The sequence below is a fragment of the Athene noctua genome, chromosome 39 (genome assembly GCF_965140245.1).
Source record: "Athene noctua chromosome 39, bAthNoc1.hap1.1, whole genome shotgun sequence".
Classification (NCBI taxonomy): Eukaryota; Metazoa; Chordata; class Aves; order Strigiformes; family Strigidae; genus Athene; species Athene noctua.
This window is the reverse complement of record NC_134075.1, coordinates 248906-271160: the sequence shown is the minus strand read 5'-3', so window position 1 is coordinate 271160 and position 22255 is coordinate 248906. Positions and strand designations below refer to the sequence as shown.

General features: G+C 50.5%; 1 protein-coding gene across 1 annotated transcript; it reads right to left on the bottom strand.

Moving 5' to 3' along the window:
- Positions 1 to 826: 826 nt before the first annotated feature.
- KDM5C (lysine demethylase 5C) lies at positions 827 to 21519 on the bottom strand (the record flags this gene model as incomplete). The annotated part of the gene is made up of 23 exons (XM_074931086.1): positions 827 to 871; positions 2183 to 2317; positions 2408 to 2587; positions 2681 to 2819; positions 3737 to 4095; positions 4219 to 4315; positions 5370 to 5517; positions 5628 to 5752; positions 6639 to 6820; positions 7902 to 8096; positions 8326 to 8445; positions 8570 to 8732; positions 11001 to 11182; positions 11313 to 11471; positions 12286 to 12405; positions 13450 to 13608; positions 13717 to 13901; positions 16670 to 16793; positions 16918 to 17052; positions 17166 to 17336; positions 19095 to 19217; positions 19326 to 19403; positions 21112 to 21519. Coding segments are annotated over 23 exons (3732 nt in total), but the record flags the coding sequence as incomplete, so codon positions are not given.
- Positions 21520 to 22255: the final 736 nt, after the last annotated feature.

Genomic DNA, 22255 nt, shown 5'->3' with positions numbered 1-22255 from the left:
TAAATATTTAATTTTTTATTCATAAATATTTATAAATAAATAAATATTCAAAGATCTTTAAAACTAAATCTATACTGTTACACACACAATCCAAATCAAAAAATTGAAAAAATTAATAAAAAGTAACCCAAACTTTTTTAAAAAAATCAAGAATTTAAAAAAATTTTAGAAATTTAAAAAAAATTTTTAAAATTCTAAAATATTTTGAAAATATTTAAATCGCATTTTTAAAAAAACTTAAACATTTAAAAATATTTAATATTTGAAAAAAAAACAATCTTGAAAAATATTTTAAAGAATCCAAGAATGAAAAAAAAATTTTTAAATATTTTTGAAAAATTATGACAAAAAAAATCAGAAGCAACACGTTCCTTAAATGGCATGATCTGAGGGGAAAAAAAATTTAAATTTTTAAAAAAATTAAAAAAAAAAACCAAACAGCTGTGAGCACGTGAGCACCATGTTCCTTAAGCGCCACAATCTAAGGGGGGGGGAACCGAAATTCCAACCGAAATTCCAAATTTCAGCGAATCTGAACAGAACCTCAACAGAACGCGAAAGTCAAAAATCCAAGTTTAAAAATGTCACAAATTCAAAACGCTCAAAATTCTTCCACATTTGCCAAAAAATTCAAAACGCTCAAAATTCTTCCACATTTGCCAAAAAATTCAAAACGCTCAAAATTCTTCCACATTTGCCAAAAAATTCAAAACGCTCAAAATTCTTCCACATTTGCCAAATCTTCAAAACGCTCAAAATTCTTCCACATTTGCCAAATCTTCAAAACGCTCAAAATTCTTCCACATTTGCCAAATCTTCAAAACGCTCAAAATTCTTCCACATTTGCCAAATCTTCAAAACGCTCAAAATTCTTCCACATTTGCCAAAAAATTCAAAACGCTCAAAATTCTTCCAGATTTGCCAAAAAATTCAAAACGCTCAAAATTCTTCCACATTTGCCAAAAAATTCAAAACGCTCAAAATTCTTCCACATTTGCCAAAAAATTCAAAACGCTCAAAATTCTTCCACATTTGCCAAAAAATTCAAAACGCTCAAAATTCTTCCACATTTGCCAAAAAATTCAAAACGCTCAAAATTCTTCCACATTTGCCAAAAAATTCAAAACGCTCAAAATTCTTCCACATTTGCCAAAAAATTCAAAACGCTCGTCTTCCACATTTGCCAAAAAATTCAAAACGCTCAAAATTCTTCCACATTTGCCAAAAAATTCAAAACGCTCGCCTTCCAGATTTGCCAAAAAATTCAAAACGCTCGCCTTCCAAATTTGCCAAAAAATTCAAAACGCTCGCCTTCCAAATTTGCCAAAAAATTCAAAACGCTCGCCTTCCAGATTTGCCAAAAAATTCAAAACGCTCCTTTTCCAAATTTGCCAAAAAATTCAAAACGCTCCTTTTCCAAATTTGCCAAAAAATTCAAAACGCTCCTTTTCCAAATTTGCCAAAAAATTCAAAACGCTCCTTTTCCAAATTTGCCAAAAAATTCAAAACGCTCAAATTCTTTTTAAACTTCCCAAAACTTCAAAATTCTCCAAAATTTCCCAAATTTTCCCAAAACTTCAAAATTCTCCAAAATTCTCCAAATTTTCCCAAAACTTCAAAATTCTCCAAAATTCTCCAAATTTTCCCAAAACTTCAAAACTCTCCAAAATTTCCCAAATTTTCCCAAAACTTCAAAACTCTCCAAAATTTCCCAAATTTTCCCAAAACTTCAAAATTCTCCAAAATTTCCCAAATTTTCCCAAAACTTCAAAATTCTCCAAAATTTCCCAAATTTTCCCAAAACTTCAAAATTCTCCAAAATTTCCCAAATTTTCCCAAAACTTCAAAATTCTCCAAATTTTCCCAAAACTTCAAAATTCTCCAAAATTCTCCAAATTTTCCCAAAACTTCAAAATTCTCCAAAATTTCCCAAATTTTCCCAAAACTTCAAAATTCTCCAAAATTTCCCAAATTTTCCCAAAACTTCAAAATTTTCCAAAATTTCCCAAATTTTCCCAAATTCAGAAAAACATTCAACCCCAACCCAGCCACGGGCCCACAAGCGCTACGTCCCTTCCACCCCCTGATCTACAGGCGAAAAAAACACCCCCACCCCCACCCCAAGCCCGCGAGCGCCGCGGGGTGCCCCCACCCCGACCCCCCAGACCCCCCCCGTGCTCACCACAGCGCCGGGGTCGCGCAGATCCTGCGCCGACAGCCCCAAACTTTCCGCGTCGAGTTTGTAGAGCCCCGGCTCCTGGCGCCATTTTAGCCGTTTGCTGCTGTCGGAGCCGGCGTCGGCGCAAGGACAAAGCACCTACAACAAAATTCACAATTTTCCACCTAAACCACCATAATCAGATTTATTTATTTTTTTTTTTTAAATCTTTTTTTTTTAAGGATTTACCTCCAATAAAGTGTAGCAGGAATTTTTTTTGAGGAAGGTACGCGAGGCCTTGTCCCGCCACGAGTGGGCCGTTCCCACCTGCACCTCCAGGTGCCTCAATTCCTCCAACCTCACGGGTAAATCCCTCCCCACGGCCACCAACCCCTCCAGATCATCCAGACACGGGTAGTGGTCGCCGTTCTGAGGGGAAAAGCAGTATAAAAAAGAAGATTTTGGGGGTTTAACCTTGAAAAATTTTTTTTTAATTTAAAAAAAAAAAAAAAAGGGGGGTACCTGGATCTCCTCGACGTCGGCGATCCAGGCGCGGGCCTTGGCCAGGGCCTCTTTGAGCGCCGCGATGTTGGGGAGCAGCGCCGGGATGTTTTCCGCTTCTTTAATGATGGCGGCCAAAGTGGCGGGGGGGTGTTTTTGCCTGGGGGGGGACACACACACACACACACACAGACGTAAAGAGAAGGGTTCAGGGTGGTAAGGCGACACCCCCGAAACGGTAGAGATTGGCCTCGAAATTCTTGCTCAGAAGGCGACGGGGGGGCGGGCGGAGCTGAAGGGGGGGGTAGAGGAAACTGAACCCCAACTCTTGGCCCCCACCCTCTTGAAAATAAGGGGGGGGGCGGCCCCCACCCCCTTTATATCCGCCTGAAAATAGGGGGGGAGCCCCCAGCCTCTTTATAATCCCCTAAGAATACGGGGGGGCAGCCCCCGCCCCCCCTAAAAATACAGGCGGCAGCCCCCGCCCCCTTTAAATCCCCCTAAAAATAAGGGGGGGCAGCCCCCGCCCCCTTTAAACCCCCCTAAAAATAACGGGGGGCAGCCCCCGCCCCCTTTAAACCCCCCTAAAAATAACGGGGGGCAGCCCCCGCCCCCTTTAAACCCCCCTAAAAATAACGGGGGGCAGCCCCCGCCCCCTTTAAACCCCCCTAAAAATAACGGGGGGCAGCCCCCGCCCCCTTTATACCCCCCTAAAAATAAGGGGGGGCAGCCCCCGCCCCCTTTATACCCCCCTAAAAATAAGGGGGGGCAGCCCCCGCCCCCTTTAAACCCCCCTAAAAATAAGGGGGGGCAGCCCCCGCCCCCCCTAAAAATACAGGGGGCAGCCCCCACTCTCTTTATACCCCCCTAAAAATACTGGGGGGCCACCCCCACCCCCTTTATCCCCCCCCCTGCAGCCCCCCCTTTATCCCATTCCCAGGGGCCACCGTTTACCCCTGACCCCTTTGACCACCCCCAGCCCCTCTTCCCCACTTTGGGGTGCGCCCCCCCCTTTTTTTTTTTTTTTTGGGGTGCCCCCCCCCCTTTTTTTTTTTTTTTTTTGAACCCACTCCTGACCTGGCTTCCAAACACATCTGGGCTTTCTCCTCCCAGCGTTGGGCGATGGTGAGGAGCTCCTGTAACTCGCCCATGGCTACCTCGACGGCCGGACTAGGAGCCACCGTCCTCCCGGCTCGAATCAATCCCCTCATCACGGGGAGGGGGACACGAGCCCGAGGAGAACGGAGAGTAGCCGTTACTTCTTCTAGCCAAGCAGCTTGGGCTAGTTGCCTTTCTAATCGTCGGCCCTCGGGCACCTCCACCCCCAAACGGGCTCCTCGTTCTAGTAGCCCACGAAGAGCCCCCGGGGCCGGGGGGGTCGATTCCAGCGCGGCCCGAGCCTCGGCTTGGAAAGTCTCCACACGTTCCAGTAAGGCCTAGGAAGGATTTTTTTTTTTTTTTTTTTTGGGGGGGACGTGGTGGTGTCACCCCTCTAAAAAAAAAAAAAAAAGGGGGTGAAGGGTTAATTAAGGGGGGGTGGGGGGCGCCCCCAAAGTCACCTGGACCTCCCCGATCTGGTGCATGACGCAGGGGAGCTGGTTCATCTGCTCCAGGAAGGTGCGAAGCTCCTCCACGGTCAGCGAGGGGGCTGGCACCCTGCGGGGGGGGACACGGGAGGTTAGGGGGGGACACGGGAGTTTTGGGGGGGACACGGGAGTGGCTGGATTCAGGGGGGGGCCAAGGGGGGAATTGGGGACACGGGGGGGGGCTGGATTCTGAGGGGGACAAGATGGAGGACGGGATGGGGACGTGAGGGGGTGGCGGGGGGACACGGGGGTGGCCAGGGGACATGAGGGGACAGGACAGGGTCCACGTTGGTGACAGGATGGACATAGAGGTGGCTGGGGGACACGATGGGGACACGACGGGGTCCACAATGGGGACATGGGGGTGGTTGGGGTCCATGGGGGACAGGATGGGGACAGAGGGGACAGGAGAGGGACACAGGGGTGGCCGGGGTCCACAATGGGGACAGGACAGGGACACAGGGGACAAAATGGGGTCCACGATGGGGACAGGACAGGGACACGGGGGTGGCTGGGGGACACAGGTGACAAAATGGGGTCCACGATGGGGACAGGAGGTGGTTGGGGGCCACAGGGGACAGGATGGGGACATGAGGGGACAAGATGGGGTCCACGATGGGGACACAGGGGTGGCTGAAGGACATGAGGGGGACAAGATGGGGTCCATGATGGGGACATTGGAGTGGCTGGGGTCCACAGGGGACAGGACGGGGACCACTATGGGGACATGGGTTGGCTAGGGTCCGTAGGGGACAGGACAGGAACACAGGGGACAAAATGGGGTCCATGATGGGGACAGGAGGTGGTTGGGGTCCACAGGGGACAGGATGGGGACATGAGGGGACAAGGAGGGGTCCACGATGGGGACACAGGGGTGGCTGAGGGACACGGGGGGACAGGAAGGGGTCCGTTACGGGGACACGGGGGGACACGGCAGTGGCCACAAGGAGGACAAGACGGGGCCCACGACGTGGCCACCACGAACCCCAAGACAAGCGGGCCAAGAGCCACAAGAAAAGCATCGGGGCATCCCAAGACAAACCCACGGAGGGAAAAAGGGAGACAGGGGCTACCACGGAGGGCTACGGTGGCTACCTCGGGGGACACACGGTGTGGCCACTCACCCCGTCTCCTGGGAGCTGATGAGCCCCAGGGCCTCGGACACGCAGCGCTCGGCCTGCGCCAGGCAGCCCTTGAGGCGATGCAGCAGCTCGTTCTCCGGAAACTTCCTCTCTCGGGCCTCCGATTCCAAAGCCCTTAATTCCTCCAAAGCTGCCCCAAAAAAAAAAACCCAACACCCCAAAAACCTCAGAAATCACCTCAAAATCCTCCTGAATCCCCCTCAAAAATCCTTCCTTCCCCCCCCGCCCCCCCAAACTCACTCCGTTTGCGACCGTCTTCCACCTCCAGCGCGATCCGGACTTTGTTGGCCCAAGTGTCGAAGGATTCGGCCCGGACTTTTAATTTGTGCAACATGGCCGGTAACTCGTCCAGGGTGTAACGGTACCTGGAAGTGAGGGGGGGGACGACAGGGTGTTTTTTGGGGGGGTAGGATGTTTTTTTGGTTTTTTTTTTTTTTGGGGGGGTGTCAGCACCCTTTAAATCCCTGACTGTGGTGAATGGGGAAAGCGCCTGGGTTGGGTGCAAGGGGATTGGGGGGGGGGGGGTGGTGGTGTCAGGGGGGGTTTTGTGGCTTGAGTGGTGTAAAATAGGGGGGGGTGGGACCCCCAGAAAATTATTTTTGAAGAGGGAGGCCCCCCCCCCCACCCCAGACACAGGGGCAGCCCCTCAAAGCTGCCCAGGGGTACAAGGAGCACACCCCCCCCAGCACCCCCGAAATGATAATCATGCCCCCCCCCCCCGGGGTACAGAGGGACCCCCCAAACTGTACACAGGGACCCCCCCCAGCACCCCTAAACTCCACCCACGGCCCCCCCCCCCCAGTGACACACCAAGACCCACAGCCCCCCCTCGTGACACCCACAGCCCCCCCAGTGACACACCAAGACCCACAGCCCCCCCTCGTGACACCCCAAGACCCACAGCCCCCCCTCGTGACACCCACAGCCCCCCCAGTGACACCCACAGCCCCCCCAGTGACACCCACAGCCCCCCCAGTGACACACCAAGACCCACAGCCCCCTCTCGTGACACCCACAGCCCCCCAGTGACACACCAAGACCCACAGCCCCCCCTCGTGACACCCACAGCCCCCCCAGTGACACACCAAGACCCACAGCCCCCCCTCGTGACACCCACAGCCCCCCCAGTGACACACCAAGACCCAGATCCCGCCCAAATCACACCCACAGCCCCCCAAACACCCCCCCATCCCCTCCGTCCCCCCTCTTCCCCCCCCCCCAAACCAATTTGGGGCCCCCCCCTTCCCTTACCGAAGGTACTGCTTGCTACGGGGGCACTTGCAGAGATCGTCCATGTGATAGAGGCAAACGAGACACTGGGGACAGTCGTAACAGGCCAAGGCCGAGAGAAAACAGGTGGTTTTACATTTATCACACTGACGCTCGTCGTCGGGCAGCAGCTCGAAAGCTTCCCTCTCCGCTTCCGTGATACCCTTCAAAAAAAAAAATTTTAAAAATTTAAAAAAAATTGTAAAAAAAAAAATTAAAACTAAAATTTGATAATTAAAACTAAAATTTGATAATTAAAACTAAAATTTGATAATTAAAACTAAAATTTGATAATTAAAACTAAAATTTGATAATTAAAACTAAAATTTGATAATTAAAACTAAAATTTGATAATTAAAACTAAAATTTGATAATTAAAACTAAAATTTGATAATTAAAACTAAAATTTGATAATTAAAACTAAAATTTGATAATTAAAACTAAAATTTGATAATTAAAACTAAAATTTGATAATTAAAACTAAAATTTGATAATTAAAACTAAAATTTGATAATTAAAACTAAAATTTGATAATTAAAACTAAAATTTGATAATTAAAACTAAAATTTGATAATTAAAACTAAAATTTGATAATTAAAACTAAAATTTGATAATAAAAACTAAAAATTGATAATAAAAACTAAAAATTGATAATAAAAACTAAAAATTGATAATAAAAACTAAAAATTGATAATAAAAACTAAATTGATAATAAAAACTAAATTGATAATAAAAACTAAATTGATAATAAAAACTAAATTGATAATAAAAACTAAATTGATAATAAAAACTAAAAATTGATAATAAAAACTAAAAATTGATAATAAAAACTAAAAATTAGAAGTTAAAAAATAAAATTTAAAAAAAATTAAAAAATAAAAACATTAAAAAATAAAATTCAAAAATTTTTAAAAAAATAAAAAATAATAAAAATAAAAAATAATAAAAAATAAAAAATAATAAATAAAAAATAATAAAAAATAAAAAATAAAAAATAATAAAAATAATAAAAAAATAAAAAATTAAAAAATAATAAATAAAAATAATAAAAAATAAAAAATAATAAAAAATAATAATAAAAAATAAAAAATAATAAAAAAATAAAAAATAAAAAATAGTAAATAAAAAATTAAAAAAAATTTTAAAAATTAAAAAAATTTTTTTAAGAAATAAAAAACTAAAAAAAAATTTAAAAAAAAATTACCAACCTACAGAGCGATTTTTTTTTTTAAGTGGTTCACGTACTTTTTCCAGCAGAGCTTTACGGAGTTTTCGTTCTTCTTGCACCAAAACGAACATTTCTTTGTGCACGGCGGCGGCCAGGTTGAGGTCGAGTTTTTCGGGGCAAGCTGCCATTTTACAGATGAGCTCTTCGTGGGAGAAGACGCAGTAGCGGCGCAAACGACGGTAGTGTTCGATGCACTGACGGCCGGCGGGGAGCTGGGGGGCACGGGGGGGTAAGGGGGGGCCCCTGAAACTCAGGGAAACCCCCCCCCCCCGTGAGGTTTTGTTGGGGGAAAATGGAGGTTTGGGGTGAGGGGAGGTGGGATTTGGGGGGGAGACCACCAAAACGGGGGGCAGACCACCAAAACCACAAGGGGGAGACCAAGGGGGGGGGCTCGCCACCAATTTTTGGGGGGAGGTCACCCCTAATTTTTCCGGGGCTCACCCAATCGGCCGTGCAGAAATTCACGGCCTCGGCGAAGTTGTAGCCCTGGTTGAAGCCGCTGTGATAGGCCCGGGGGAAGGTGATGACAAATTCCCCAGCGCATTGGTTGGTCCGGACGACCTAAATTAACCCAAAAAGAGTATTTTGGGGTAAAAAAAAAAAAAAAAACAAAAGAAAAATAGTTTAGGGAGGGGTGTCAAGGGGAAAACATTGCCCACCCCCCCCCCCCTTCCAGGCTACTCACGGGGACGCCGTGAGCCATGAGGGTGTTGGGGTTCATGAGGGTGACGAGTTGGTGGAGGAGGTCGGGTTGGCTCTCGAAAAGTTCTGGCGTCAACTTCTTCATCACCTCTTCCAGGTGCTCGGCGGCGAAAGAGGGAACCCCGTACCACGTCTTGGGCTCGCCCCTTTGGGGGTACATCGGGTTAGAGGCACCCCAAAACTCATCTCATTCCGCCTCCCCCCCCCCCTAATCCCCAGGGGTCACAGCAAAACTGTCTCCCACCCAGGAGGGGTTTTAGCTCAGCACTGGGAAGGGGGGAAAATAGGGTTGGGGGTCTTCCTGCAGGGAGAGATGGAAAAATGGGGGTCAGGGCACCCCAAAAATGCTGCACCCAACACGTAAGGGAGCTTTGGGTTGAGGTTGAGGGGTTGTGGCGCCCCGAAAATATTTCTGGCAGGCCAGAATCGGGTTCAGGGGCAGCCCTGGGAGGGTAGAGAAGCCGAAAATAAAAATTAAAAAAATCGTCTCTTGGCACATAAAGGAGCTTGGGGAACCCCCGGGGGTTGTGGAGCCCCCCAAAATCTCCCCCTGACGCTTCCACACTGTCTGAGGGAGAGAAAAAGGGAAAAGACACCCCAAAACCCTCCCCCTGCCCCTTTCACACTGTCTGAGGGAGAAAAAGGGAAAAGACACCCCAAAACCCTCCCCCTGCCCCTTTCACACTGTCTGAGGGAGAAAAAAGGGAAAAGACACCCCAAAACCCTCCCCCTGCCCCTTTCACACTGTCTGAGGGAGAGAAAAAGGGAAAAGACACCCCAAAACCCTCCCCCTGCCCCTTTCACACTGTCTGAGGGGAAAAAAAGGGAAAAGACACCCCAAAACCCTCCCCCTGCCCCTTTCACACTGTCTGAGGGGGAAAAAAGGGAAAAGACACCCCAAAACCCTCCCCCTGCCCCTTTCACACTGTCTGAGGGAGAGAAAAAGGGAAAAGACACCCCAAAACCCCTCCCCTGCCCCTTTCACACTGTCCGAGGGGGAAAAAAGGGAAAAGACACCCCAAAACCCTCCCCCTGCCCCTTTCACATTGTCTGAGGGAGAAAAAAGGGAAAAGACACCCCAAAACCCTCCCCCTGCCCCTTTCACATTGTCTGAGGGAGAAAAAAGGGAAAAGACACCCCAAAACCCTCCCCCTGCCCCTTTCACATTGTCTGAGGGAGAGAAAAAGGGAAAAGAGACCCCAAAACCCTCCCCCTGCCCCTTTCACACTGTCTGAGGGAGAGAAAAAGGGAAAAGACACCCCAAAACCCTCCCCCTGCCCCTTTCACACTGTCTGAGGGGGAAAAAAGGGAAAAGACACCCCAAAACCCTCCCCCTGCCCCTTTCACACTGTCTGAGGGAGAAAAAAGGGGAAAAGACACCCCAAAACCCTCCCCCTGCCCCTTTCACACTGTCTGAGGGAGAAAAAAGGGAAAAGACACCCAAAACCCTCCCCCTGCCCCTTTCACATTGTCTGAGGGAGAGAAAAAGGGAAAAGACACCCCAAAACCCTCCCCCTGCCCCTTTCACACTGTCTGAGGGGGAAAAAAGGGAAAAGACACCCCAAAACCCTCCCCCTGCCCCTTTCACACTGTCTGAGGGAGAGAAAAAGGGAAAAGACACCCCAAAACCCTCCCCCTGCCCCTTTCACACCGTCTGAGGGAGAGAAAAAGGAAAAGACACCCCAAAACCCTCCCCCTGCCCCTTTCACACTGTCTGAGGGAGAGAAAAAGGGAAAAGACACCCCAAAACCCTCCCCCTGCCCCTTTCACACTGTCTGAGGGGGGAAAAAAGGGAAAAGACACCCCAAAACCCTCCCCCTGCCCCTTTCACAGTGTCTGAGGGGGAAAAAAGGGAAAAGACACACCAAAACCCTCCCCCTGCCCCTTTCACACTGTCTGAGGGGGAAAAAAGGGAAAAGACACCCCAAAACCCTCCCCCTGCCCCTTTCACACTGTCTGAGGGAGAGAAAAAGGGAAAAGACACCCCAAAACCCTCCCCCTGCCCCTTTCACACTGTCTGAGAGAGAGAAAAAGGGAAAAGACACCCCAAAACCCTCCCCCTGCCCCTTTCACACTGTCTGAGGGGGAAAAAAGGGAAAAGACACCCCAAAACCCTCCCCCTGCCCCTTTCACATTGTCTGAGGGAGAGAAAAAGGGAAAAGACACCCCAAAACCCTCCCCCTGCCCCTTTCACAGTGTCTGAGGGAGAGAAAAAGGGAAAAGACACCCCAAAACCCTCCCCCTGCTCCATCTGCACTGTTTACGAGGAAAAAAAAAGAGAAAAGACACCCCAAAACCCCTCCCCTGTCCTATTTGCACCGGCTGGGTGATGTGACCAAGGCCACGGACCCCCCGCACCATCTCCCTTTCGCCCCCCCCCCCCCCTGCCCCTTCCATTCTCCTGAGCCCCCCACCAGTGGAGGTAGTTGATGGAGTAGCTCCAGTGGTCTTCGATGTGCCAACAAAAAGCAGAAAAGACCATCCCCACGTAGAGCCAGGGCACTTTCATCCCTGAAATATCAGCGTTGATGTGACACAAAACCGACTGTTTCAACACCGGCATCACGTTGAGGTTCCAACCGCTCCCGGCGTATTCCTACAGGGGATGGAAAAAAAAAAAAAAAAAAAAATAAATAGTGTTCTGGGGCGGGGGGGTTACAAGGCTTGAGAGTGAAGTTTTTTGGGGTTTTGTGTGGGTTTTGTTTTTTTTTTTTTTTTCCATTTACCTCTTCTTCTGGAGAGAGTTTTCTTTTCCCATCGCTGATGGGGAAGCCGCTCCCGAATTCCTTGGAGTGGATGTCGGCGCCGTACTCCACCGTCACGTCTTCCTCGATGCTGTTCACCAAACGCCAGAATTCCTTCTCCACCAGCTCCGTGGGGACCATCTAAAAAAGATTTAAAAAAAAAAAATAAAATTAAAAGATAGGGACTGAGAGATTTTGTAAGGGGTTTAAAAGAGGGGTTTGGGGGTGTATTTTGCTTTTTTGGACGCTCAGACGGTGTGAAAGGGGCAGGGGGAGAGTTTTGGGGTCTCTTTTCCCTTTTTCCCCCCTCAGACACTGTGAAAGGGGCAGGGGGAGGGTTTTGGGGTGTCTTTTCCCTTTTTCCCCCCTCAGACAGTGTGAAAGGGGCAGGGGGAGGGTTTTGGGGTGTCTTTTCCCTTTTTCCCCCCTCAGACAGTGTGAAAGGGGCAGGGGGAGGGTTTTGGGGTGTCTTTTCCCTTTTTTCTCCCTCAGACAGTGTGAAAGGGGCAGGGGGAGGGTTTTGGGGTGTCTTTTCCCTTTTTCTCTCCCTCAGACGGTGTGAAAGGGGCAGGGGGAGGGTTTTGGGGTGTCTTTTCCCTTTTTTCCCCCTCAGACACTGTGAAAGGGGCAGGGGGAGGGTTTTGGGGTGTCTTTTCCCTTTTTTCCCCCTCAGACACTGTGAAAGGGGCAGGGGGAGGGTTTTGGGGTGTCTTTCCCCTTTTTTCTCCCTCAGACACTGTGAAAGGGGCAGGGGGAGGGTTTTGGGGTGTCTTTCCCCTTTTTTCTCCCTCAGACACTGTGAAAGGGGCAGCGGGAGGGTTTTGGGGTGTCTTTTCCCTTTTTTCCCCCTCAGACAGTGTGAAAGGGGCAGGGGGAGGGTTTTGGGGTGTCTTTTCCCTTTTTTCCCCATCAGACAGTGTGAAAGGGGCAGGGGGAGGGTTTTTGGGGTGCTTACATGGACGGGCATGTTGAAATAATCAGCTTTGAAGGAGTCAGCCATCTCCCCGAAGCTCTGCAGGGTGTATTCACGCGTCGCCTGCTCGAAGCCAAAAGCTTCCGGCGGTCGTTTGCACTCCTGGGGTGGGTGGGGGGGCAAGAAAAAACATAAGGGGGGGGTCCCCAGTGCACCCAGATGGGATATGGGGGGGCCTATTCCTAAGACAGGGGGTCTCCAGCCCTCCAGATGAGATAAAGTATTGATTTGGGGGGTGCCCAGCCCCCTAAGTGGGACTTGGGGTTCTTAACCTCAGAGATGGGGGGCTCCCCAGCACCCAGATGGCATAAAATATTGATTTGGGGGGGGGTGTGGTGTGTCAGCAGCCCCCCAGAAAAACTGGGGGTGTTCACAGATGTCGATACGAGGTGCCCAGCCCTCCAGATGGGATTTGGGGTGCTTAACCCAACAAATGTGGAGTCCTCAGCCCCCCACAGAGGATAAAATATGGATCTGGGGGGGTCCTCAGCCCCATAGATGGGATACGGGGGGGCCTAACCCCAAAGATGGGGTCCCCAACCCTGTTTTGGGGATAAAAGATTGGTTTTAAGGGTCCCCAGCCCCACAGATGGGGTATGGGGGTCCTTAACCCCACAAACAGACGGTCTCCACCCCCCTTGTTGGGAGTAAAATATTGATTTGGGGGGTCGCCAGCCCCCCAGATGTGACATGGGGGTGCCCCAACACTAAGATAGGGGGTCCCCAGCCTCTGAGATGGGATTTGGGGGTCCTTAACCCCACTAATGTGGGGTCCCCAAAACCCAGACGGGATAAAATACTGATTTGGGGTGTCCCCAGCCCCCCAGATAGGGTTAGGGGAGCCCCATGTCACAAGATAGGGGGTCCCCAACCCCCCTAAATAGGATAAAATAATGAGTTGGGGGGGTCCTCATCTCCCCAAATGGAATATGGGGGGGTCCCTACCCCCACAAACAAAGGGTCCCCAACCTCCAGCTGGAATAAAATATTGATTTGGGGGGGGGGTGTGGTGTGTCAGCAGCCCCCCAGAAAAACTGGGGGTGTTCACAGATGTCGATACGGGTGTTTTGGAGGGGGGTGGGTCCACAATTTCTCTTCAACACCCCCCCCAGCCCCATTAAAAAAAAAAAAAACAACCCTCCTCACCGCCATGACACATTTGGGGCAACGCCAGATGCCTTTAGGGATTTCGGGCAACGGCGGGAGGAGGCAAAAAATGTGATAATTGTCATCGCAACCGTCACAGAGCAGCAGTTTGTCGTCCTCGTCGCCCCGCGAGCAGATGCGACAGACGTAAGAATCGACCTGGGGGGGAAAAAAAAAAAAAAAAATTAAAAACAAATTTAAATTATTTGAAAGGGGGGCACCCAGGGAGATGAGGTGGAGGGGACACACACACACACACACACTCACAAACTGGCTGTTGCTGTGGCTGCGGCGCAAACGCATTGTCATTTTGGTGCAGGGCTCGGGGCTGTGGCGAAGCTCCTCCTTCCCCTCCAGGTATCCCCGAGGAGATGCTGGTTCCACCTTGGCCTCGGCCCCCACAGGTTCCTCCTTCACCACCACTGTGGGTGGACACTCCGGACCGTCCTTATCTGCAAAAACGGGGGGCGGGGGGGTAAAAATAATGATGAAGGGGTCACGGCTACCCCTCTGCGCTCAGCATGTTCTTTATCTGCAAATATGGGGGATAGAAGTAATAAGTAAGGGGTCACCGTGACCCCTGTGCACTCAGAACCTTCGTTATAGAAAAAAATGGGGGATAAAAATAATAATTAAGGGGTCACCGTGACCCCTGTGCACTCAGAACCTTCTTTATAGAAAAAAATGGGGGATAAAAATGATAATTAGGGGGTCACCGTGACCCCTCTGCACTCAGAACCTTCTTTATAGAAAAAAATGGGGGATAAAAATGATAATTAGGGGGTCACCGTGACCCCTCTGCACTCAGAACCTTCTTTATAGAAAAAAATGGGGGATAAAAATGACAATTAGGGGGTCACCGTGACCCCTGTGCACTCAGAACCTTCTTTATAGAAAAAAATGGGGGATAAAAATGACAATTAGGGGGTCACCGTGACCCCTGTGCACTCAGAACCTTCTTTATAGAAAAAAATGGGGGATAAAAATGATAATTAAGGGGTCACCGTGACCCCTGTGCACTCAGAACCTTCGTTATAGAAAAAAATGGGGGATAAAAATGATAATTAAGGGGTCACCGTGACCCCTGTGCACTCAGAACCTTCTTTATAGAAAAAAATGGGGGATAAAAATGACAATTAGGGGGTCACCGTGACCCCTGTGCACTCAGAACCTTTTTTATAGAAAAAAATGGGGGATAAAAATGATAATTAGGGGGTCACCACGACCCCTCTGCACTCAGAACCTTCTTTAGAGAAAAAAATGGGGGATAAAAATGACAATTAGGGGGTCACCGTGACCCCTGTGCACTCAGAACCTTCTTTATAGAAAAAAATGGGGGATAAAAATGACAATTAGGGGGTCACCGTGACCCCTGTGCACTCAGAACCTTCTTTATAGAAAAAAATGGGGGATAAAAATTACAATTAGGGGGTCACTGTGACCCCTGTGCACTCAGAACCTTCTTTATAGAAAAAAATGGGGGATAAAAATGACAATTAGGGGGTCACCGTGACCCCTGTGCACTCAGAACCTTCTTTATAGAAAAAAATGGGGGATAAAAATTACAATTAGGGGGTCACCGTGACCCCTGTGCACTCAGAACCTTCTTTATCTGCAAAAATGGGGGATAAAAATGATAATTAAGGGGTCACCACGGCCCCTCTGCACTCAGAACCTTCTTTATATAAAAAAATGGGGGATAAAAATAATAATTAGGGGGTCACTGTGACACCTCTGCACTCAGAACATTCTTTATGTGCAAAAATGGGGGATAAAAATGATAATTAAGGGGTCACTGCTACCCCTCTGCACTCAGAACTTTTTTTATATAAAAAAAATGGGGGATAAAAATTATAATTAAGGGGTCACCATGACCCCTCTGCACTCAGAACCTTCTTTATAGAAAAAAATGGGGGATAAAAATGACAATTAGGGGGTCACTGTGACACCTCTGCACTCAGAACCTTCTTTATAGAAAAAAATGGGGGATAAAAATAATAATTAGGGGGTCACCGTGACCCCTGTGCACTCAGAACCTTCGTTATAGAAAAAAATGGGGGATAAAAATGACAATTAGGGGGTCACCACGACCCCTCTGCACTCAGAACCTTCTTTAGAGAAAAAAATGGGGGATAAAAATAATAATTAGGGGGTCACTGTGACCCCTGTGCACTCAGAACCTTCGTTATAGAAAAAAATGGGGGATAAAAATAATAATTAGGGGGTCACCGTGACCCCTGTGCACTCAGAACCTTCGTTATAGAAAAAAATGGGGGATAAAAATGACAATTAGGGGGTCACCGTGACCCCTGTGCACTCAGAACCTTCTTTATAGAAAAAAATGGGGGATAAAAATGATAATTAGGGGGTCACCGTGACCCCTCTGCACTCAGAACCTTCTTTATAGAAAAAAATGGGGGATAAAAATGACAATTAGGGGGTCACTGTGACACCTCTGCACTCAGAACCTTCTTTATAGAAAAAAATGGGGGATAAAAATGACAATTAGGGGGTCACCGTGACCCCTGTGCACTCAGAACCTTCTTTATAGAAAAAAATGGGGGATAAAAATGACAATTAGGGGGTCACCGTGACCCCTGTGCACTCAGAACCTTCTTTATAGAAAAAAATGGGGGATAAAAATGACAATTAGGGGGTCACCACGACCCCTCTGCACTCAGAACCTTCTTTAGAGAAAAAAATGGGGGATAAAAATAATAATTAGGGGGTCACTGTGACCCCTGTGCACTCAGAACCTTCGTTATAGAAAAAAATGGGGGATAAAAATAATAATTAGGGGGTCACCGTGACCCCTGTGCACTCAGAACCTTCGTTATAGAAAAAAATGGGGGATAAAAATGACAATTAGGGGGTCACCGTGACCCCTGTGCACTCAGAACCTTTTTTATAGAAAAAAATGGGGGATAAAAATGATAATTAGGGGGTCACCACGACCCCTGTGCACTCAGAACCTTCTTTATAGAAAAAAATGGGGGATAAAAATGATAATTAAGGGGTCACCGTGACCCCTGTGCACTCAGAACCTTCTTTATCTCCAAAAATTGGGGATAAAAATAATAATTAAGGGGTCACCACAACCCCTCTGCCCTCAGAACCTCCTTCATATAAAAAAATCAGGATAAAAATAATAATTACGGGGTCACCGCTACCCCTCTGCCCCCCACGACTCGCCCCGAGGGGTCGGGGTTTCCCCTCGTACCTTTTTTTCGTAAAGTTTTGTCTTTAGCCACCAACCCCAAACCCAACATTTTTGGGCCAGCTCCATAAATCTGTAACTTTTTCAGCTCGGGATTTTTTTCAATATCTTCTTCCGTCGGTTCCGGCTGGTGAAAATTTATTAAGATAAAAAAAATCGCGATTAATTTTATTTTTTTTAATTTTTTTTTTTATGCTTAAAAACATGGATTTTGAGTGGTTTTTTTTAATTTTTTTTATGAAGGGGCTGACCTCTTGCTGCAGGCGTTTAGCCCGTCGGCCGTAGCTGTTGATTTTGGAGGGCTGGACAGACTGACGTAGAGGGATGCTGTGGGGTTTATACTCCCGATCTTTTTCCTCGCTCTCGAAAGGCCTCGTGTTGCACTGCTGAAAATTAAAAATTCAAACCCTCGGCGTCACCCCAAACCTCTTCAAAACTTAATTTTGGGTTGTGGTTTGTTTTTTTGTTTTTTTTTTTATTTTTTTTAAAATTAACTCACCACCAGGTTGGCCCCCGACTGGTACATCTCGTAGGGGTAAATGATTCTCTCGTAGTGGGCGCGCAGCAGCGAGCCGATGTTTTTCCCCGAGGGGTAAGCGAGGCGTTGGGCTACCCGGGCCCAGCGTCTGTCCTTGCAAATGGCCTCGTAGCCCCCTTCCTCCATCACCACCTGGACCAAAAAACCCCCCCCAAAAAACTCAAATGAACAAAAAAAAAAAAAAAACACCCCCCCCCCCCCCCCCCCCCGATGGGATTTGGGGTCCTTTACCCAACAAATGGGGAGTCCCCAGGCCCCCACATAGGATAAAAATATTTATTTGGGGGTGCCCAGCACAACCAGATGGGATATGGGGGGGCCTAACCCCACAGATGGGGGTCCCCAAGCCCCTGTTGGGTTAAAAGATTGATTTGGGGGGGTCCCCAGTGCCACAGATGAGATATGGGGGGGCCTAACCCTAAGATAGGGGGTCCCCAGCCCCCCAAATAGGATTTGAGATCCTTAACCCCACAGATGGGGGGGGTCCCAACCCCCAGATGGCATAAAGTATTAATTTGGGGGGATTGCCAGAGCACCCAGATGGGATTTGGGGTCCTTTACCCAACAAATGGGGAGTCCCCAGGCCCCCACATAGGATAAAAATATTTATTTGGGGGTGCCCAGCACAACCAGATGGGATATGGGGGGGCCTAACCCCACAGATGGGGGTCCCCAAGCCCCTGTTGGGTTAAAAGATTGATTTGGGGGGGTCCCCAGCGCCACAGATGAGATATGGGGGGGCCTAACCCCAGAGATGGGGGTCCCCAAGCCCCTGTTGGGTTAAAAGATTGATTTGGGGGGGTCCCCAGCGCCACAGATGAGATATGGGGGGGCCTAACCCCACAGATGGGGGTCCCCAAGCCCCTGTTGGGTTAAAAGATTGATTTGGGGGGGTCCCCAGCGCCACAGATGAGATATGGGGGGGCCTAACCCTAAGATAGGGGGTCCCCAGCCCCCCAAATAGGATTTGAGATCCTTAACCCCACAGATGGGGGGGGTCCCAACCCCCAGATGGCATAAAGTATTAATTTGGGGGGATTCCCAGAGCACCCAGATGGGATTTGGGGTCCTTTACCCAACAAATGGGGAGTCCCCAGGCCCCCACATAGGATAAAAATATTTATTTGGGGGTGCCCAGCACAACCAGATGGGATATGGGGGGGCCTAACCCCACAGATGGGGGTCCCCAAGCCCCTGTTGGGTTAAAAGATTGATTTGGGGGGGTCCCCAGCACCACAGATGAGATATGGGGGTCCCCAGCCCCCCAAATAGGATTTGAGATCCTTAACCCCACAGATGGGGGGGTCCCCAAGCCCCAGATGGCATAAAATATTGATTTGGGGGGTGCCCAGCCCACCCAGATGCGATTTGGGGGTCCTTAAACCCCACAGATGGGGGGGGCCCCCAACCCCTAGATGGCATAAAATATTGATTTGGGGGTCCCCAGCCCACCCAGATGGGATTTGGGGTCCTTTACCTAACAAATGGGGAGTCCCCAGGCCCCCACATAGGATAAAAATATTTATTTGGGGGTGCCCAGCCCACCCAGATGGGATATGGGGGGCTCAGCCCTAAGACAGGGGGTCTCCAGCACCCCAGATGGCATAAAATATTAATTCGGGGGGTGCACAGCCCCCCAAATAGAATTTGGGGTCCTTAACCCCATAGATGGGGGGGTCCCCAACCTCCAGATGGCATAAAATATTGATTTGGGGGGGTCCCCAGCCCACCCAGATGGGATTTGGGGGGGTCCTTAAGCACACAAACGGGGGGTTTTCAACGCCCTGTTGGTATAAAATATTGATTTGGGGGGGTCCTCAGGCCCCCCAAATAGAATTTGGGGGGGGGTCTATCCCCAAGATCACACCACCGCGCCCCCCCCAGTCAAACCTTGCTGAGGCTGTAGAGGTCGAGGATGCGTCGCTCGACGTTGGGGATTTTGAGTGAAGAACCCTGGATTTCCCAAAATTTAGCGATTTGGTCCAGGTAGTTCAGCTTCACCCGGGTCTGTGCCTGTTTGTTTTTTTTTTTTTTGTGGGGGGGTAAAAGGGGTGAGCACCCCAAAACCAGCTGGATAAAGGGAGGGGGAATAAAAAAAAATAAATAAATTTACACACTCACCTCCAGCTCGTTGAGGCGTTGGATGCGGGGGGTGAACCTGAAGTTGTCCACCTCCACGGCGAAGGGGGGCTGCCAGTCCTGGGAGGGGGGGGGTTAAAGGGGGTGTTTAGCACCTTCACGAGTAGAAAAAGGGGGGCAATAGGCGGGGGGGGGGGACAGACCCCTATGTGAGGGGTTGGTGACGCCGGAGCGGCCGGGCCCGGCCCTCCCCGGAAGCTCTTTTCTACCTCGCTAAGCTGGGGGGACCGGATTGGCCTGTCCCTGTGTGGCCCCCCCTTCAAAAATAAAACCCACAACCCCCCCCCCCACTTTTTAAATTAAGAACAAAAAGATCTCCCCGAGTGGCGACACAACGCGGTGCCCCCCCCTCTCCCCTCCCAATAGAGGAAACATGAAGTGAAGGGGGGGGGGTAAAAGGGAGCAGGGTTAGTGGGAAAGGAAGGGGGGGGGATTTATGCTGCCCCCATCTCGCCCCCTCCAATCTCTAGGGGATCCCCCTCCCTGGTCCAAGGGGCTCTAGGTGATTTGGGGGGCCCCCCCCCCGCCGGGTTGTGGTGGGGCTCCCCCCCGCCGCTCGCCAGACAAAGGCTCGGCGCTGGCAGCCATATTGGCCGTGTCACTGTTGTTGTTGTGAGGGGCCGGCGTGGGGAGGGGAGAGAAAAAAAAAATTAAAAAGGGGGGGGACACACACCCCGACACCCCCCCCCTAACATTCCCATACAGGACACCCCAACAATACACCCCAAATTCCTCAAAGTCAGCTTTTAAAGCGGGGGGGGGGGGGCGAAAGGCCTCGCCAAGGGGAGGGGGGAACAGGGGGCCTTCCCCCCCCCCCCCCCCCCCAAAAAAAAACAACACACAGCCCCAGTGGGGACCCCCCCCGCAGCCCACAAGCACCCCACAAAGCTCGGGGGGGGTATTTAACCCCCCCCCCCCATCAACTAGATGAAGATCTACACCCCGCAGTCAAGTACACGCGGATCCCTAAAACTCAAATATTTACCCCAAAAAAAGGGATATTTGCTCCCCCCCCCGGGGTATTTTACCCCCCCAGGTGGGTATTTCCCACCCCCCCCTCCCCGCAGAGCAGGGCTGGGGGTATTTAAACCCACGATAGAACAAGTGTAGGAGCATTTAATTAAGGGGGGGGCAATTAACACCCTTAAATAGGAAAATACCCCTCGGAGGGGGGGGGGGCAATTAAATACCTTTAAATAATAAAATATCCGAGGGAGGGGGGCAATTAAGCTGCCTTAAATGGGAAAATATCCCCCCCCCCCCCCCGGGGGAATTTAACCCCCCCTAAATGGGAAAAATTCCCCCCCCCCCGGGGGGGGCGGAATTAAATCCCTCAAATTGGAAGTGACCCCCCGGGGGGGGGGGGTGGGGGGATTAACCCCCTTTAAATTGGAATTACCCCTGGGGGGGTGTGTGTAATTAAACCCCTTAAATGAGAAGTTACCCCCCCGGGAGGGGGGGGGGGAAGGAATTAAACCCCTTAAATTGGAAGTTGTCCCCGGGAGGGGGGGGGGAATTAACTCACAAAATGATAAATTACCCCCCCGGGGGGGGGGAAATTAAACCCCTTAAGATAGAAGTTGCCCCCCAGGGAAGGCGAATTACCCCCCCCCGGGGGGCACCTACCCCATTGAACCTCTCTCCCCCCCCCCCCCTCCACCCCAAATGGGGTCAGTCACCCCCAGCGGGGCAGTGACCCCCAACTTTGAGGGGAAAGTGGGATTGGGGGGGGGGGCGGGGGGGCCCCCCCCCCAAAAAAAATACTCACAGCTGGGGGTCGGATCTTGCAGATGCCGCTTTTCTCGGCGATGGGGCGGATCTTGGCGATGTAACCCAGGGGGTCGCTGAATTCGGCCCAACTGGGCTCGAAAACGGGACATTCGGGGGGGGGTAAAAAGTCTTCGGGGGGTTCCAGTTCCCCCGTCACCGTTAGCCAAGGAGTCCCCCATTCACCCCGTTGATCCCCAGAGTTTGGGGGGGGACCTCGAAGGGTTTCACCCCCGTTTCGGGGACCCCCAAAAGGTCTCCGGGCCTTGTCTTCAGGGCCTGGACGATCCCCGCTTCGGGCCCCACGTTCCTCAGGGGTTTTACGGGGGCTTCGTTCTTCACCCGGGGGTCTGCCCCCCCCGGGTGCTTTGCCCGTCCCCCTCCTTTCCCTCGCGGTTCCCCAACGCTTTTAGGGGGGCGAGGGGGGCCGCGATTCTCTCCTCCCCCACGATTTTCGAGGGGGCTGTAACCGACCGGGGGGGAATTAAATCGCCAGCGGTAGGGTCCGTCCCCCCCCATTCCCCACCGCGGTTCCGTTTGGTTTCTTCATCCCCCTCCGACGGTGCAGAAGGGGGGTACCCCAAGGTGGGGACCCCCCCGGGGCGGGTCCCCACTCGGCCCAACCGCCCCCTCCGCGTTGCTGCTCCCCCTCTTCCATCCTCCCCACCGAGGGTGGAGGTGGAAGAGGGCGAGGGGCCGGGGGGGGGGTGTGTGTGTGTCTCTGTGTGTGTGTGGGGGGGTGTTTTCCCTCACTACCCGCGGGGAACCCCCTCAAGGAGCCATAAAGGCCCCCACCACCCCCTCACAGGCCGCCCCCCCCCTTCCCCAAAAGCCCCGGGGAAAGGGGGAGGGAAGGATTTAAAAAAAAAAAAAAACAAAAAAACAACAAAACGACAAAAAAAAACCAACCCCACCACCCGGATGCCTCCGCCGAACTGTTCCGTCCGTCTTTCTTACCCCCCCCCACCCACCCCCCCCCGCCGCCACCACCACCACCACCGCCGCCCTCCCACCCTCGCTCGCTTCCCTCCCTCCCTCCACCACCTCCCTCCGGTCTCGCCGCTGCCTGATCGCGATAAACAGCCGCTACCGGTTCCGCGAACCGCCCGCCTCAAGGCCGAGGCCTGCCCGGTCCCCCCTCTCGG